The sequence below is a fragment of the Sebastes umbrosus genome, chromosome 5, assembly GCF_015220745.1.
Source record: "Sebastes umbrosus isolate fSebUmb1 chromosome 5, fSebUmb1.pri, whole genome shotgun sequence".
Taxonomy (NCBI): domain Eukaryota; kingdom Metazoa; phylum Chordata; class Actinopteri; order Perciformes; family Sebastidae; genus Sebastes; species Sebastes umbrosus.
This window is the reverse complement of record NC_051273.1, coordinates 19470532-19486963: the sequence shown is the minus strand read 5'-3', so window position 1 is coordinate 19486963 and position 16432 is coordinate 19470532. Positions and strand designations below refer to the sequence as shown.

Below are 16432 nucleotides of genomic sequence, written 5' to 3'. Positions count from 1 at the left end.
GTGACAGAGAGAATGAAGGACGGAGAGAAAAGTAATAGCATAAGCAATCTGTCTTAAGAGGTAAACGTTTGAGGTGATGTGTGTTAATGATCACACCCTGGGTGTCTTGGCAGATAAAGTTGTCAAGGAACAGGCCAAACCCCACACGGCCCAGAGGGACGCCGCCGCTGCTAACACCAGGAGCCCTAAAGGGACACCTGTAAAGCCTCCTGACTCAAAGGAAATTAGCCTGGTAAAACCCACGGGGCGAAGGAGGATAAACTTGCCATTTAGAGATCTCCAGAGGGAGGAAGAGAAAATAGAAGGTGAAGAGACTCGGAAGTGACTAATGGAAAAGAAGTATGGAAGGCAGTGAGGGAAGGAAGGAAATGACTGTAGAGGGAGAGAAAAAATAAAGTAGAGCCCTCAAATTTAAAGCGATGATAAAACAAATTTAACGCAACAAATTTGTTTTAACACCACAAATTTCTTTTACACATTAACGCAACTTGCGATTTTTAGGCTGTAGCGGGCTCAGTTTTAAAGCTAGAGTGAAGATATACTATATATATCTTGTATCAGATGAATTATAAAACCTAGGGAATCCATTGGTACCAACTATATCATACTAGCTTGACGCAAAGGAGGCTAAATAACGTTACGAACTTACGCAAAATTTTGGCGAAGAAAAACTGTCATGGCCATTTTCAAAGGGGTCCCTTGACCTCTGACCTCAAGATATGTGAATGAAAATGGGTTCTATGGGTACCCATGAGTCTCCCCTTTACAGACATGCCCACTTTATGATAATCACATGCAGTTTTGGGGCAAGTCATAGTCAAGTCAGCACACTGACACACTGACAGCTGTTGTTGCCTGTTGGGCTTGAGTTTGCCATGTTATGATTTGAGCATTTTATTATGCTAAATGCAGTACCTGTGAGGGTTTCTGGACAATATTTGTCACTGTTTTGTGTTGTTAATTAATCTCCAATAATAAATATATACTCACATTTGCATAAATAAAGCATATTTGCCCACTCCCATGTAGATAAAAGTATTAAATACTTGGCAAATCTCCCTTTAAGGTGCATTTTGAACAGATAAAAAATGCGTGATTAATTTGTGAATAATCCGCGATTAAATATTTTGATCAGTTGACAGCCATAAAACAAGGGCATGTCTACGAATACTGATGATTCTCTGGATCTATTAGTTATTTCCTTTTTATTTGAAAGCCGTCCACTATCTTCAGTTTCCTTCTCTCTCCTTCTGCGGGGAGACAGAAATAGAGTGAGGCTGTATGATAGCCTACTGGTGGCATCGTGGCAGCTTGCTTGGCTTCTCCTGTCCCTGGCTTCTTTTTCCTTGGCCACTGGCCTCCCCTCCCACACAAAATATAAACAGAAGATGGAGCCAGTGAACGTACACGCACACACACACACACACACACATATATATATATCGCGTCAGTGAGTGGAGTCAGACTGTCAGAGCTGAGGGCTAGCAGAGCGATGTGAGATGTTGTGACACTTTACCTCATTACATTTTCCCAGGCTGTTATGAAAGCTGCAGAAACGCTGTCAACCAAAGCGAGGACCTGTCTTAAACATATTGTGGGCGCACACACGCCACTGACGCATGCACACTATCCACATTGCAACACATGAATTAAGATGAATCTTTCGCTGTTTTGGGATTTCATGTCGCTGTGTGACTACTGGAAACGTCTACAAGGTGGTTTTAAGGCTCACTTTGCTCGCTTCCCCTCGACGCACAAGAAAATCTGGTAAACCCAGACGATTTGGATCGTTGCCTGCGCGCGGCTCTCAGTACATCGTCAGGACTCCAAGATGTAATTGCGTCTGGGGCTAGTGGTGAGGTAGCATATCCCTGCTCATCCCAACATCTTAGCCAAGTAAAAAGGGATGCAACATTTTCTCTATTTTCTCCAGGATGAAATGACTTTTCCTCCAGACGCTGAATTCCTGTGATAGGTTGATCAGCGTTGCTCTGAGCTCTCTGGAGAGCAGCACAGAGCCTTGGGCTGTACCAGAGCTGCTGTGTAGTCTGTCTGTTTCCTCCTCTTCCTGCTGATCCTGATCCCTTTGTAATCCACCCGCACCCAAACACAGCTGAAGGCCCGGGACTCTACAGTTTACTGCTAACACAAACAAACACATCCACTGAGAGGGACACGCTCAGAGAGGCACAAACAACCCACATGTCCATTCAGACACTCAACAAACACTCACAGGTGCCAGCAGATACACAGGTACAGTGCATAATATGCAGATATGAGCAGTATGTATTGTGTATTACATATATATACTTAAAGGGATAGTTTGAGTGTTTTGAAGTGGGGTTTTATGAGGTACTTATCCATAGTCAGTGTATTATCTACAGTTAGCATGACCCCAGCTTGGAGAGACAGACAGGAGTACGAGCACAGGACCAGTGGACGGGGGCAGCAGCAAAACGTATTTTAGCCACTAAAATCAATATCAGTTTAAGTTCATGCTATATTTAGAATATTATCATCTTTTGACCTTGTCGTCAGACAGCCCTTTCCGACGGGGAACTGAAGCCGTTATTTATGCTATCTTCAAAGCCACCAGACTCCATTGACAAAAACAGTAATATTACCTCACAGAACACGTCTCTGAAAGTTTATTCTTGATTTTAGAAACAGCAGCTGTCAAAACAATCTCCCCTCAAGGTCCATTTAGTAGCTATTCTGGAGCTTTCACAACTGTGCAAAATCCATCGGCTAATAAAGATCATATGACACGATCAAAAGCTCCAGAACAGCTACTAAATGGATCTCGGTTTGTCCGTTCTGGGCTACTGTAGAAACATGGCGGAGCAACATGACGGACTCCGTGAAGAGGACCCGCTCCCTACGTAGATACTGTATGAAGGGCTCATTCTAAGCTAACGAAAACATAACTATTCTTAGTTTCAGGTGATTATACAAGAATGAAAACATAGTTATGAATATTAGATTCCATCTCTGCTAATAGACCCCCCTAAATGCTACACACTGGCACAAAAAAAGATCATTAAAAGTGGAGATCCAGCATGGTGAAATGGTATACATTTCTAGGAATTCTTTTCTTTTTATGGCCACTTAATAAAAACTGAATTCATCCCACGTTCTAGCATAATTTTAAAGGATCTCTGAGATTAAGAAGAACATGCAGGGATTTGTATCCCTCTGCGACAGCCAATATACAATATCTACACTAAGATATAATAATCCTATCATAATTCTATACAGTAATCCTGAAGTTATTATGAGCTAGAAACTCATGTTCCCCCTCTTTCATATCTTTTAAGTCAGGCATTTTCTTTCTAAAGCCTACATGTTGCCACCAAAGAGTTTTAAGTGCACAACATATGGAAGGTATTTGTAAGTGAAAATCTTAAAATGAACACCAGTTAGACTTTATTCTCAAATCTTTTTGCTTGGCTGCTCCAACATCTTTTTTCCTGAGATAGCAGAGGGCACTAATGTTTGGACAAGGCAGTTAACCACGGAGAACTCCTGTATTATTATTCAGCTGCTACAGGGGAGGGATGTCTAATAGCTCCAGTACAATGTGATGTCCTGACTTCAAGGCTGTCTGGACCTGTAGTTTAACAGATTTTACAAGCTGTAGCTGTCGTAGTAGTTAGTTTAAATTTGCCCAGTGTACCACATCCAAGTACTTAAATATAGAAATTACTTAAAAAGCCCATTCCTACTATTAATGTAAACTGTGGGGTGTCATTGTTTTATTCTGTGTGTTGTGGCAAATGTGTTAGCAATCTTTACACATCCAGCAGACCCAGAGCAACATTAGCATTCATTTGTGCTCTGTGTTTCTGGCCATGTGGTGAATGTAAGTCTGATATTTGTTGGCCACCAAAATCCTGAGGGAAATATCCGGTTCTTGCTGCTGAATGCTCCACTATATTCACCAGCTAGTCTCTAACTCTGTCTGTCTGCTGTTTGTATTGGGCAGGTAGCGTACAGTGGTGCTTGCTGCTGCTAGAAAACAGAGTCGATGAGAGCGGTGAGGCTGAACCAGAATATTAAAGTGGCAGTCTGAAAACCAAAACAACGAGCTGAACAACTCGGTCTCACGGGAAGGTGTATGAATACCACGACATTACACAGACATGCTGCGTGTCATGAGTACACATTTTAACCTTTTTGAGTGTCATTTGAACGCCACTTAAAGGTCCGCATTTAGGTTTAGGCAAGAAAAGCACTTAGTTAGGGTAAGGGAAAATGTCATGGTTGGGCTTAAAATAAGTAAGTAAAACACGTACAGAAACAACGTAACACAACTACAGAAAACACATCACGAACGTCAATAAAAAACGTGACAATCATCACGTGACAGACATCACCAACATACAAAGCAAAATAACAGTCAACAACGGTCTCGAACAGTTTCCTGGTTAAAAGTCACGTTTTTGTTGGACCCATCCTCCGCCCCACCATAAGTGGTCTTTCTCGCTTTTTATACTACGTCACTAACTCTTACCGTAGCTGTTATATGTGTTGACATCGCAGTCAGTACACGAGACACGGTGTACAAATGACATGCGGAAATCAAGAAAGGCGTACTTATTGCACGTTAAACGCTTTGCGCATTATTGCGGCATTTATACGCCTTTTCGTGCGAACAGGCTGAGCTGAAAGACGCTAAAACACTTTGTAGAGCTGAGGGGGAACGACAGAGTCAGGTGATAAATCTGTGTGTGTCCTTCACTACAAGTGACTCCTTTCACATTACACATATCCATTTGATCCATTGGTAATTCAAAACTATTGATTAGTGCGGCTTTAAGTTATTGTTGTCAAACGGGAACCAAAATGTTTTGGGGGCAGAAAGATGCTCTTACCCAAAATAGTTGGAAATGGGAGTCAAGAGCACCACTTGTTCTCTGTAGCGAGTTGGCATTCACACACATACATCCAGTTTATGATTGCAGCTGTGGATATCCATTATGTAAATAACACACACACACAATAATACGACCATTCAATGAGAGAAACTCTTTCTCTCCTTCACGGTTCACACAAACAGACGCATACATTCATATGAACTCACAAAAAATAATCATTTGATGCTCATTAATGCTGCTGTACACACACCAGCTTTATGGTTATTGACACGACACAACATGGTCCATTGAGTGGGCATGCTGCTTGGACGAGCGGCGGTTCAATAGAAAGGTATCCATCTTTGTAGAAGGGCATGGAAATGTCAATGCCCCTCAGCTAGCTAAAAGGAAGTCAATCATCCAGGGTCTCGCACAATGAAAGATGACAAACACAAAGAGCCTTTCAGCAAAAAAACCTTTGTGTGACAAATATTTCCATTTCAAAGCCTCCTTTTTACAGCATGTCATGTCAATTTATTTTTACATAATGTCGGCTGTGGTGCGGAGGAAATTAGGCGAATGTAAAAAAGAGTGACCAGATCTGTCACTGCTGTTGGTTGATAAGGGAGCGGACTGCCACCCAGTGTGTTTGCTAGAGAGTGTTTCTGTAGGGGTGTGTGTGTGTCACAGATATAGTGATTCGGCGTATACTTGCATGAATGTGCGTTTTCTTCCAAAAAAAAGTCTTCCTCTGTCGCATTAATGTCCCTCCATGCCCTCCATACCACCCTGTCAGATGTGAAGTCTCCAGGTGGCATTTACCGGTTCAAAGGTTCTCTGTGTAATTGATCAGCCTGCTGTTTGATCTGTACGGCTGGCATTTAGTCTACAAAGAAAAATGTGCTTTTCCGGCTCCGTTAGGACAAACTGGCTTTCAAATGCCTGTGCCTGCGACCTACAGAAGTTTGGTGCGAATGGATCATATACAGCGTATAATGAGATTCCCTTTTGCTCACCGTCCACCCTCTGCTTGTGTATCTGTACACATGTACTTGCATAATGACTCAAAGGCAACCGTGATGCGTGTGTTTCATGCCTTTCTTTCTATCTGCAACCCTTATTTGTGTTCATTTGTTGCTGTCCTCTTCATATCTTCACTTAAAGGTCGACTCCATCTGTATTCTTTTTTTCCGGGTGTTACAAATGGAAACACCCACTCAGCCGTTAGCAAAAAGCAGGGACGTAGGTTACCACAGTAAGCTAATCAATAAGGTTATGAATAATGTGAATGCCAGCACTAGCTGAGTCAACGTTTGCTGTGCTAAGTTTGGAAATAACTGAAAGGGTTGAGTTGGGTATTTTGAAGTGGGGTTGTATGTATACTCCCGTGTTATGCGAGGTAAAATTACTGTTTTTGTCAATGGAGTCTTGTGGCTTTCAAGAGAGCGTTATAACAGCTTCAGTTCCCTGTTGCAAAAGGGCTGTCTGACAGCGAGGTAAAGCAGCTGTTGACAAAAATGTATTTTAGCCACCTAAAAAAGAAGAATAGATTATAATATTTTCACTGCTTTACCTCGCCTTCAGACAGCCCTTTCCGACGGGGAACTGAAGCCGTTACATCGCTGACTTCAAAGCCACCAGACCAGACTCCATTCACAAAAACAGTCATTTTACCTCGCAGAACACGGGAGTTGCTGGTCTACCGCTGCATCAATTGGGTGGTTAGTTTGTGTTATTGTATGACTTTCGGATCCAAACTAACATGGTGTCCACAGCAGTACATTGCTTAGCTTCCGTGCCTGTACTCCTGTCTGCTTCTCCAAACTGGGAGCATGCCGACCACCATCTAAGTGACAGTAGATGATACACACTGACTATGGATAAGGATATACACCATTAGGACAGCATGGGCACCCTGACCGGTCTGCGGCTACGCAGCCCCATACGCTACAAACTGCGATGCACTGTGCGTTCTGACACCTTTCTATCAGAACCAGCATTAACTTTTTCAGCAATTTGAGCTCCAGTAGCTCTTCTATTGGATCAGACAACACGGGCCAGCCTTCGCTCCCCACGTGCATCAATGAGCCTCGGGTCTGACCCTGTCGCCGGTTCACCAGTTTTCCTTCCTTGGACCACTTTTGGTAGGTCCTGACCACTGCAGACCGGGAACATCCCACAAGAGCTGCAGTTTTGGAGATGCTCTGACCCAATCGTGTAGCCATCACAATTTGGCCCTTGTCAAAGTCGCTCACATCCTTACGCTTGAACACAAAGTTCAAAGTTCAAAATGTTTATTTGCTGTCTTATATATCCCACCCACTGCCAGGTGCCATTGTAACGAGATAGTGTTAATGTTATGGCTGATCGGTGTATGTGTATATATGCAGCAACGTCATCATGCAGAAACCTACTTCAGGCCACGTGGGAAAACGTTTTTAGAAATGCTTGTGAAAGTAGTATTTTGACGCTAAAACATAACTACTTCAACCTAAATTTGAATGTTCGGATCTGAATACTTAAAGAACATGACTGGGAAGCTGTGGGATGATATAAAAACCTCATCCTTTAATGAAGCTTTTTTTGTCAGTTATTCACAATTTACCAAAGCAGTTACGCCTGAGACATTTTGCAGAAACAGGACTCACTCAGAAGTTTTCCTCAAATATCATAAAAAGTCAGACGTAGTTCTGACTTTCACTGCTCCCAGCACTCTAACAAACCATCATTTAGTTGACAGGCAAATGACTACAATCTTGACCTTTGATATGGATGTTTGTAGTAGTTTTGGCATTCAAAATGGGCAGCTGGCATCTTGACTTTGTCTCCAGCTACACAGCAAACACCTAAACACAGGAACAACAGGTACTTAAAATCACATTCAGATTGAACCTCTCAAGATTTGTGCGGAGGAAATTGTAGCTATTTTTGTGTCAAAGCCAACAAATGCCAAGTAAAATATATCTCCAATGCTTCTCACTTTAACATTTTCTTTTATTTGATGTTGTGGGTGAATATTTATGAGTGTTTTTGGAGGAGAGAATAGGACATCTGCAAAACAACTCACTGTTGCGCAATCAAAAAGATGACCAAAAGAAGTCAGACGACACTCAGTTCATTTTAATGAGCCGTGGATGACAGATAAGAAGACAGACTCTTCAGACTGTGGCTGTCATCGGTGAACTAAAAAAGTCTCTCTGTGCAACTAAATACCGAAGTAACATCATGTTCCTGGTATCCATATACTGACCTCCGACCTAATTTCACTGACCTAATATCATGAAGTTCAAAACATTTCGAAACAATTCTTATAAATATTACAGTAAACCTGATAAGGAGCAACAACAATATCAACCAATGACACAGCAGCACTTTTGTACCTTTGTGGAGAAATAAAAGTTCACCCTTGCACATGGTTGCATGTGGTTCCTCTTCCTCTCTGCATCACTGATAGGTGTGAGTAGGTGTGGTCAGAAGTGCGCTCTGTTCAGCCCCATCTCCTAAAAATGACGTTCCCATTCAATGAAAATGCATTTTCAATTATGTTTCGAGGGAAACGTATTTTCTCCTGGATTACATTTGTGTTTGACACATCTCAAAGTTTCGCGGAAGTCCACGTGGGAGGTAGTCGGGGAGGATGGATGGGTCAAACAAACACAAGACTTTCACCCACGACACCGCTGTTTGTGTGAAACGTTAATAAGTCAACATTGACTTAGATTAACGTTACGTTTAACGTTACTGTACGTAAAGTGTCACATAACAAACTAAGCTAAACCGTGATCTATTATTAAACCTAACCAAGTAGTTTTGTTATGCCCTGAAGAAAGCTAGAAGCATTGTCTGTGTTTTTAGAATTTCACCAGGAAGTAGCCATCTGATTAAAGGCCTTTTAACTTTTTGCCGGAAAAGTGCCTAGGAACTTTCTTCTTCTTTTTTTTTTGTAGTTTTGTTGCATTTTTAGTTTTTTTTTTTTTCGATTCACAATGTTAACCATGTGTTTAAAACTGCGACCGTCATGCAGGAGAATATGTTTACCTACAACTTAAAGAGAATACAGTTAAGTTGTATGGAAACGTAATTTTTAGGAGACAGGGTTGCTCTGTTGCATCCGTAACTACGGCAACAGTGATGTCACAGTGTTCTGACACATCCTCGAGTACACATCTACATCTCTGCAGCAAAAAATGACATGTTAAAGCACACAAAGGAAGTTATTAAGGGGTGTTAAAGGCCCAGTAAACTATTAAAATAAACCACACACAAAGTTTTAAAAACATTCTCTCTTTGACTGATTTTGCGATATCATTTGCAATATTAGAGGGAATGATCGTTTTTACATAATTATTCTCATTTTCATTCAAAAACATATTAAAATGATTATGCTGCGTTTTTGCAGGGATTTGTACCAAACAAAGATGTTATAAGTCTTTAGAATATGATTTGTAGGCAAGGACATCTCTGCAGCACCACGATATTTGATTTAAAATGGTATTTTGACACACATTTCGCTTTTAACAAATATTGTGCCTCCTGCGATTTAGATTTAATTTAAATTTAAATTAATTGTTCAGCCCTATTCTTCATTATTATCTATTGTGAGTGCAACTCAGAAATACAGAAAACTCATCTGAAATAGCTAAAAGTGTTCTAACTTTGGCAGAAAAGTGTGTGTTCTTGTAGGACCCAGTCATTCATAGTAAGAAGCTGATTGAGAAAATTAAAATAAATAAAGTTTTCATGGCCTATAAGTTGCTCTTTATAAAGCCCTCACTTGACCGCTAGAATGCAAGAACAATTAATGTCATTAAACCGTCAGTTGTAGACTTTATAATCTTCATAATCCAGAGTGTCATGTCAGAATTTATTGCTCTTGTTACTCGTAACTTTAATGAAAAACTCTTTATTTTATCAATCTTAGGCTCAGTCAAAATCCCATCACGTACTCAATTGACACCTTAATAAGAGGAGTTTTTGGTGTAAGAAATTCCCAAAAGGCCTCAAATCCATTGAGTGCTGCTTTTATGTTGTCATTTGTGTCTAAAGTGGGCTTTTAATTAATCCATAGACCTCTCAGGATTCTCTAATACTCACTTAGAGTCCTGATATGCGATTTAAAGTGAAGAAGCCTCTTAAATCTTCTTGAAAATCTGCCACTATTAGTCCAGATCCTGCCTCATTATTTCAGCACAGGATGTTCTCCACTTCCTCGTTGTTAAAAGGAGAATGGACTGTATAATGTGTAGTTTCTTGTTATCTTGTAGAGTTGACAGAGTTTGTCCTTTTCAAAAGTCAGTTCCTACTTCCTGCTAGCAGCAGAAAGTGTGTAACCATGCTACACTTTTTATGGCAGACTTACTAAGCCACTAAAATAATATACCATGTTTTAATGCATGCCAGTCCTCGGCTGAAATATCGATTCCTCTCTCCAAGCCTTTATTACCCTCTGAGTGGACTTTCTCTGCTGGACTCTTCCTGGCTTAACCCACAAGGATTCATAGCCATGAAATTGCTGATTGCAGTTGAGGTCTCATTTATAAAACGGTGAAAGAGCTGTTTACTTTTTATTTGGCCTGAGCATTCAGTAACGGCATGGCTGGCGCATAAATCGAGAGCATAAATCTCCCTGTTGTAAAATAGAAAAAGATACAGAGGTGGAAAAGTCAGAAACAAAAGGACAAGAGTGTCAGGGAGGACAGGAAGGTGATCTTGTGGTTGACATAGCTCTGGTCGAGTACACAGGTAATAGAAATTGTATCTGATTCATTGAATTGACAAATAATCCCAAAAGGGAAATGGGGAAAGACTGACCCAGGGCCTTCTCTCACCCCATTTCTGTTTGCTCTCTGTCTCTCTGTCTATTCCTCTGTCCCTTTTCAATTATTCATACCCCGGTTTCGACACATGCCTGCAGTAAGCCTCCAGATATTCTGTCAACCGACACCACCCCCGGTTCGTCTGGCTGCTGTCTCACTATCCTACCTCCCCCATGTTCCTCTTTCTCCCCATCTCCCCATCCTCCATCCTCGCACTCGCCAGCTATCCCTCGGATACACACGGAGAGGCGGGGATAAACAACTAGAGTAGGTTTTCGATATTCATCCTGCAATCAAACATGCCTAAACTATGTATTTTTCAATCAGCACATTTAATCCTCAATTTCATATTTGTGTCATTATGTTAGCCACATCAACTTTTCACATTCATTTACTGCCTCTCCTGACAGATTCAAATGAATAGCGCTGGCTAAAAGAAAAGCTGGTAGCGTCGCTGGTGTTTTAACTGCACCCAGCAATTACCACGGCGGCTGGCACCTGTTTATCCCTCCATCCGTCTCTCTGCCAGCAGATAAGTGGAGCACTGCTCTCCTTGACTCCCTGGAGACGGTACTAGTGCCCATGCCTGATTCTGTTGTACCGAGGAACGAGCCAGAGAGCGATGTACACACACACATACAAATGCACAAATACAGTCACACAAACACACACTGTGCCACCTGCTTAAGTTGGATGGTTCTCTCATTAAGCGGGTTGGGCAGAGTGGACATTGAGTGGGCTTTGAGTGGACAGGCCTGCTGCGCTCTGGCCCTCAGTGCTCCGTTTGAGAAGAGTTGAGGTAGACACCGACAGATACTAAGGAACAATGTGTTGTCACGGCCATATGGTACACAGTGGTAACAATGCAGTTTTATGAACATGAATTCCCACTCCGCTCAAATATGTTTACCTTCTTGTTGCTTTGTGTGTGTGGAGAGTTTGACACATTTATCTGCTGAATAGAGAAAGTTTCTCTGTGCTCAAGTTAAATCTGAGTTTGAGATGTGTACGTGTGAGCTTGATTTTAGTTTAGAAGCCAATCGTGGTCCACTATGCAACTTAAACAAGTGTGATGTGGAAACTTGAAACCACCAGTGCACATATCCTGAGGATAGGCTTTTCAGTAATGTAGAGGGACGTGTTGAGTCCAGTAGTTAATGAAATGAGCAATGTTTTTGCTGAAAAAACATATCAAACTGTATATTTAAGTCTTAAAACAAGTCTAGAGGGGATCTTTAATTCTTGACTTTGGAAATAGTTTGACAAACAAGACCGAGTATATGGCTGGACCGTGTGGCTAAATTGTTACACAAATAGTCAGTGATCATGTCTATAATGTTAAATCCAGCCGTACATGTTCACCAGGTCCGGCGAGGACAATAGAGGACGCGCTGCTCCGCTCAACAGGCCGTTTAAGCGGTGACGTGCCCTATTGTGGAATGCACCTGATTGGTCCCTGGTTTTCGGCTCACCGTTTCAAACAGGAAACAACATGGCGGCCTGCTCGTAAACTTTCTGTTATTCCGTCTAAACAATCCATCAAAATTTACTTCTGAAAACATTTAAAAACGAGAAATAGGCGATGCCATTGCTGACTCTCGTTTCATTTTAGAACTAGATCGCCTAGTTTGACAACTTGGTCAAAGTTTCGTGAGCCGGACGCGTCGCACTGGACCTGATTACCATAGGAAATGAATGGAAAGCATTGAGATGCTCTCGTCACCGAGGAGTGGAACCGCTGAATCCCCCCCCTGAAAATGTAAACAAAGGACTGTTCTCCACCTTTTCATTTTGAAAGAGCAACGGCCAATGAGGAAACTCCAACACTCAGCCGACCAATCGTGTAACTTCATCAGTAAATCAGTGACAGACTTTTGCATAAACTTGACGAGATGAAGGTCAGTCTATGCCAGCTACCGATGTCTAAAGTACCACTACGTTGGTTCCTATAGGACAGATAATGTCCTGCCTACTGTAGCCCCTCTAATAGCTGATGTTCAGAGCTGTACTTTATTGACCCCAGTGCTCCTAAAATCCACGGGGTTCCTCCACTCTTTACCCCGGTGCTCCGGTGCTTAATGAGGCCAGATGCTGGCTCATATTCGGCCCTGTAGCTGTGCTGGCAACCTGCTCATCTGTTGGTTCACAGTGTAGAGGGAGGGATATTCTCAGTGTCTATTATTCATCATACATCCTGTTTTAATTACATGGAGTTCCTCAGAGGTTCATTCAGGGATCTGTGTTCATGTAGTCATATTTAATATGGATTGTTTAAAGTCATATCATGCTGTTTTATCTGTTTTTGTTTTTTGCACCGGAAATACTTAAAGTAAATATATTTGGTTTCAAATGTTTTGTGTACTCGGACATTACGTTGGACCCCCTGTCCCTTATTTTGTAAAATATGTTTCTATGACTTGATGCCTGGTTGGACTAAAAAAACTGCTTTAACGCCATTAACTGAGCGTGGCCTCTCTTCACTGCCAAGCACCTCAGAGACTGGGGAGTCTGGTTTGATGGCGGTTAACTGTCACAACTGGCCAATAATCCTGCAGAGTAATGTTTTCACTCAGTGGTGATTGCTGGGACTCAATGGTGGATTAGAACTTTAATGATCTCAAATAATGTTATGTTACGCTGTAATAAAGCCTCATGATGTGCGTAGCTTGGCACAGGACACCTCATGCAGTTCATTATTATTAATCATCCCTACCTTTTCAGTCAGTTACCCCCGGCTTCATCAATAATATTGCAGTCTGTCAACAACCGTTAGCACCAGCTATGTAGTATGGGATCCTCCCACACTTAGGGGGCGTCACAGGCGGGGAGAAAGCGCACCGCTGTAAAGGAAAGGGGTGGATTTATAATAGAACGCAAAACGAGAGCATCATTGCAATTATTTTGTTTTCATTGGAACACAAAATTGTAATTGAAATGAAACTATTAATTGCACAGCCGTACTCTGTGTTGCATTGTGTGCATGAAAGGTGCTGTATAAATAAAGTTAATTTATTCAATGATTCATTAAATCATTTGCTATTGCTCCCCCTAAAAATTTGGATCAGCCCTCCGCTTGATGTCAGATCATCTGAACCAAACTCATTTTCTGTTGTGTGTGACTCTCATCTTTTTATATTTTATTTTTCCACCCCATCATGAGTCAGACACACAAATACACAACAATACACTAAACCAACACAAATGCCATCTCATTCTGACTCCTCTGGCTGGGTCTCTACCTCCTGCATCAAATTCAGCCTTTAATATCAACCAGCCCAAAGCGGGGCACCGGCAATGAAGCTGTCATGCTGTGTTATCCAAACAGACTCTTCCGCCCAAAACGCTGTCTGCCTGCAAAGCCCCTGTAATCCAACCCTGAAACTTGCCAACCTTCCCAGAGTCGCAGCATCACATCACCTCACCTCTCCCCTTGTTTTCGTTACTTCTCCTTCATTCCAGATGCTTTTGAGCATCTCTATATCCCCACATCTTTATTCACTCTTCTGACTTCCTCCTGCCTCCCTCCTCTCCGTTCACCTCCCCTGCCCTCCACTCCCATGACCTCTTGTCAAGGCCCCAGGGACTCACTCCGTTGTTGTGATGGCAGAGGATTGTGGGATACCAGCTGCAGTTTTAATGATTTTGCCCCCAGGCACAGATCAGCCAGAGAAATACAGTTACCATTTTTCAACAGAATAAGAACTCTCACCCCTGCGACGCCTCTGCGAAATATGTGTGTGTATATGTGTGAATATGCATGTGAGTGTGTACACTGTGCACAAACATGTAGACTTGATGTTGATATTGCATCTAGAGACGACTGACTGGTTGTTTTGGTCACTTTCTGCACATATTAAAATAGATTTGCACACAGTTTTTGTAGCTACTAGCAAGACGGTGGGTGCGTCAGTGTTGTTGTTGCATATGGGAGCTCATCTAAAGGCTGGCCCACACTAAAAGATGTTTCAAATCTTAACAGATTTTGAAAATGTGAGAGACCCCACACATTACGACATGTTATGATAAATCTAACAGCTTTGGTCCAATAGTGTGTGGAGAGCAATGATTTTGCCAAAACAGCACATCACACATTAACAGATTCATTCATGAACAACAAGAGTCCTAACTAAAAAAAAGTAAATCTTGCAAATCCTCGCAATCAAATGTGACTTTAGTGTAAACAAACAAGGCAGACGACGAGCAGGAAGAATTAGCGATGTTAGTTTTTGCACTACTTCATACTGAAAACTCACAAAGGATGGATGGATGAAGTCATGGAGACACGTTAAATAAACACTCATGTTGTTGCCACAAATTAACAAGTTGCTCCTCCATTTTTGAGCTCCATCTTAATACTTTATGCTTTGCGTTTTGCATTAGCTCATGCATTAGCTGTGGCCACCATGAAGGCGGTGGTTGTCCTTCCGCTTCAGTCAGCTTGGTTCTTTGTTTATCGTTATTTACCACGTAAATGCGTCATCAACTGTCCTCTGGGTTCCCCACACACAACAGATGATCTGATCGTAAATATTGAACATGTTTAATATTTACGTTTTAAAATCGCTGCAGCCAGGATGGACTTCCAAGCCGATTGGGGGATGTAAAAAACCCTCTTAACAGACTTCACAACACAGGGATATTTGGAAAGATAATCTTTGGAACCATCAAAAAATCAGGTCCTTGCTGACCTTTGTCGTGAACGGGGAATCTGGCACAAAATCGTCTTGATTCTCGTGTAGTTTGTAACCGGCATAACTAAATATCTTCCTCCCTCTAACCCCCACGTCTCTCGCTCTCTTTCTACCTTCCACCCCACTCCGTACTCTCCCTCGCTCCTGCAGCACGTCCTGCAAACACTTTGCAATTAGCATCATGCGCTTCAGTGCATCCCAAACCGCTCGCTGATGAAGTTCAATCAATTCGCTTTAATTATAACTTTCTCAGAAACTCCTCTAATCTCTCCAAAAGTTTGATCTCTGAGGAGTTTGTTCAGGAAAAAAGCTGTGGCAGGTAGTTTAAAAAGTAGCCATTTGGAAAGTACTGCTGGAGTGTGTGTGTGTGTGGGTGTGTGTTTGCGTCTAACCTGACTCGCTCCCTGTGTTTCTTTCTCTCCATCTAGACATTGATGATTGCCAGTCTAATCCATGCCAGAATGGAGGAACCTGCATCGATGAGATCAACTCCTTTGTGTGTCTTTGTCTGCCCAGCTACGGAGGAGCTACTTGTGAGAAAGGTAACAATGTAGACAAAAACTCAGCTTTCACCCAACAAAAGGGGTGTGTGTGTTTTGTGGAAGCAGAGAGCGAAGAGGATGGGGAGAAGTAGATAGATGGAGGAAATGAATGAGAGTAGTGGGAGGAGATGGCAAAAAATGGATAAAGAAGAAAGACAAGGCAGCGAGTGAAGGCGGAGAAGGATGAGACAAAGAAGGTGGAGAAGCAAGGTGATGTGACAGTGGAAGTAGCAGGATGAACATAAAGAGGGGGAAGGGAAGGGAGAGGAGTACGAGGCGGTGGCACAGAGAGAGTAAGAGGATGCTAGGAGAGCAGGATGTGGAGACAGAGGTGGAGAGAAAACAACGAGGTTGAGGAAGATGGAGTTAATGAGGATGTGTACATGGAGACGGGGGAGGCGGTGGAAGTGGAAGGAAGAGGATATGAACGTAGACAAAAGAGGGAGAGGGAAGCCCTTTGGAATAATGTATCAGGTTTATACAGGACACCTGCGTCCAGCTGGGTTCTTCTCTCATTACAGGAATTC

The 16432-nt window shown here is 42.2% G+C and overlaps 1 protein-coding gene across 4 annotated transcripts in view; it reads left to right on the top strand.

Moving 5' to 3' along the window:
• ncanb (neurocan b) overlaps positions 1-16432 on the top strand; it is a 217655-nt gene that overhangs the window by 163281 nt on the left and 37942 nt on the right. For all 4 annotated transcript variants that reach the window (XM_037768872.1, XM_037768870.1, XM_037768871.1 and 1 more), the window contains one exon: positions 15792-15905. In XM_037768872.1, coding sequence (XP_037624800.1) covers positions 15792-15905 — 114 coding nt within the window. The remainder of the gene's footprint in view (positions 1-15791; positions 15906-16432) is intronic.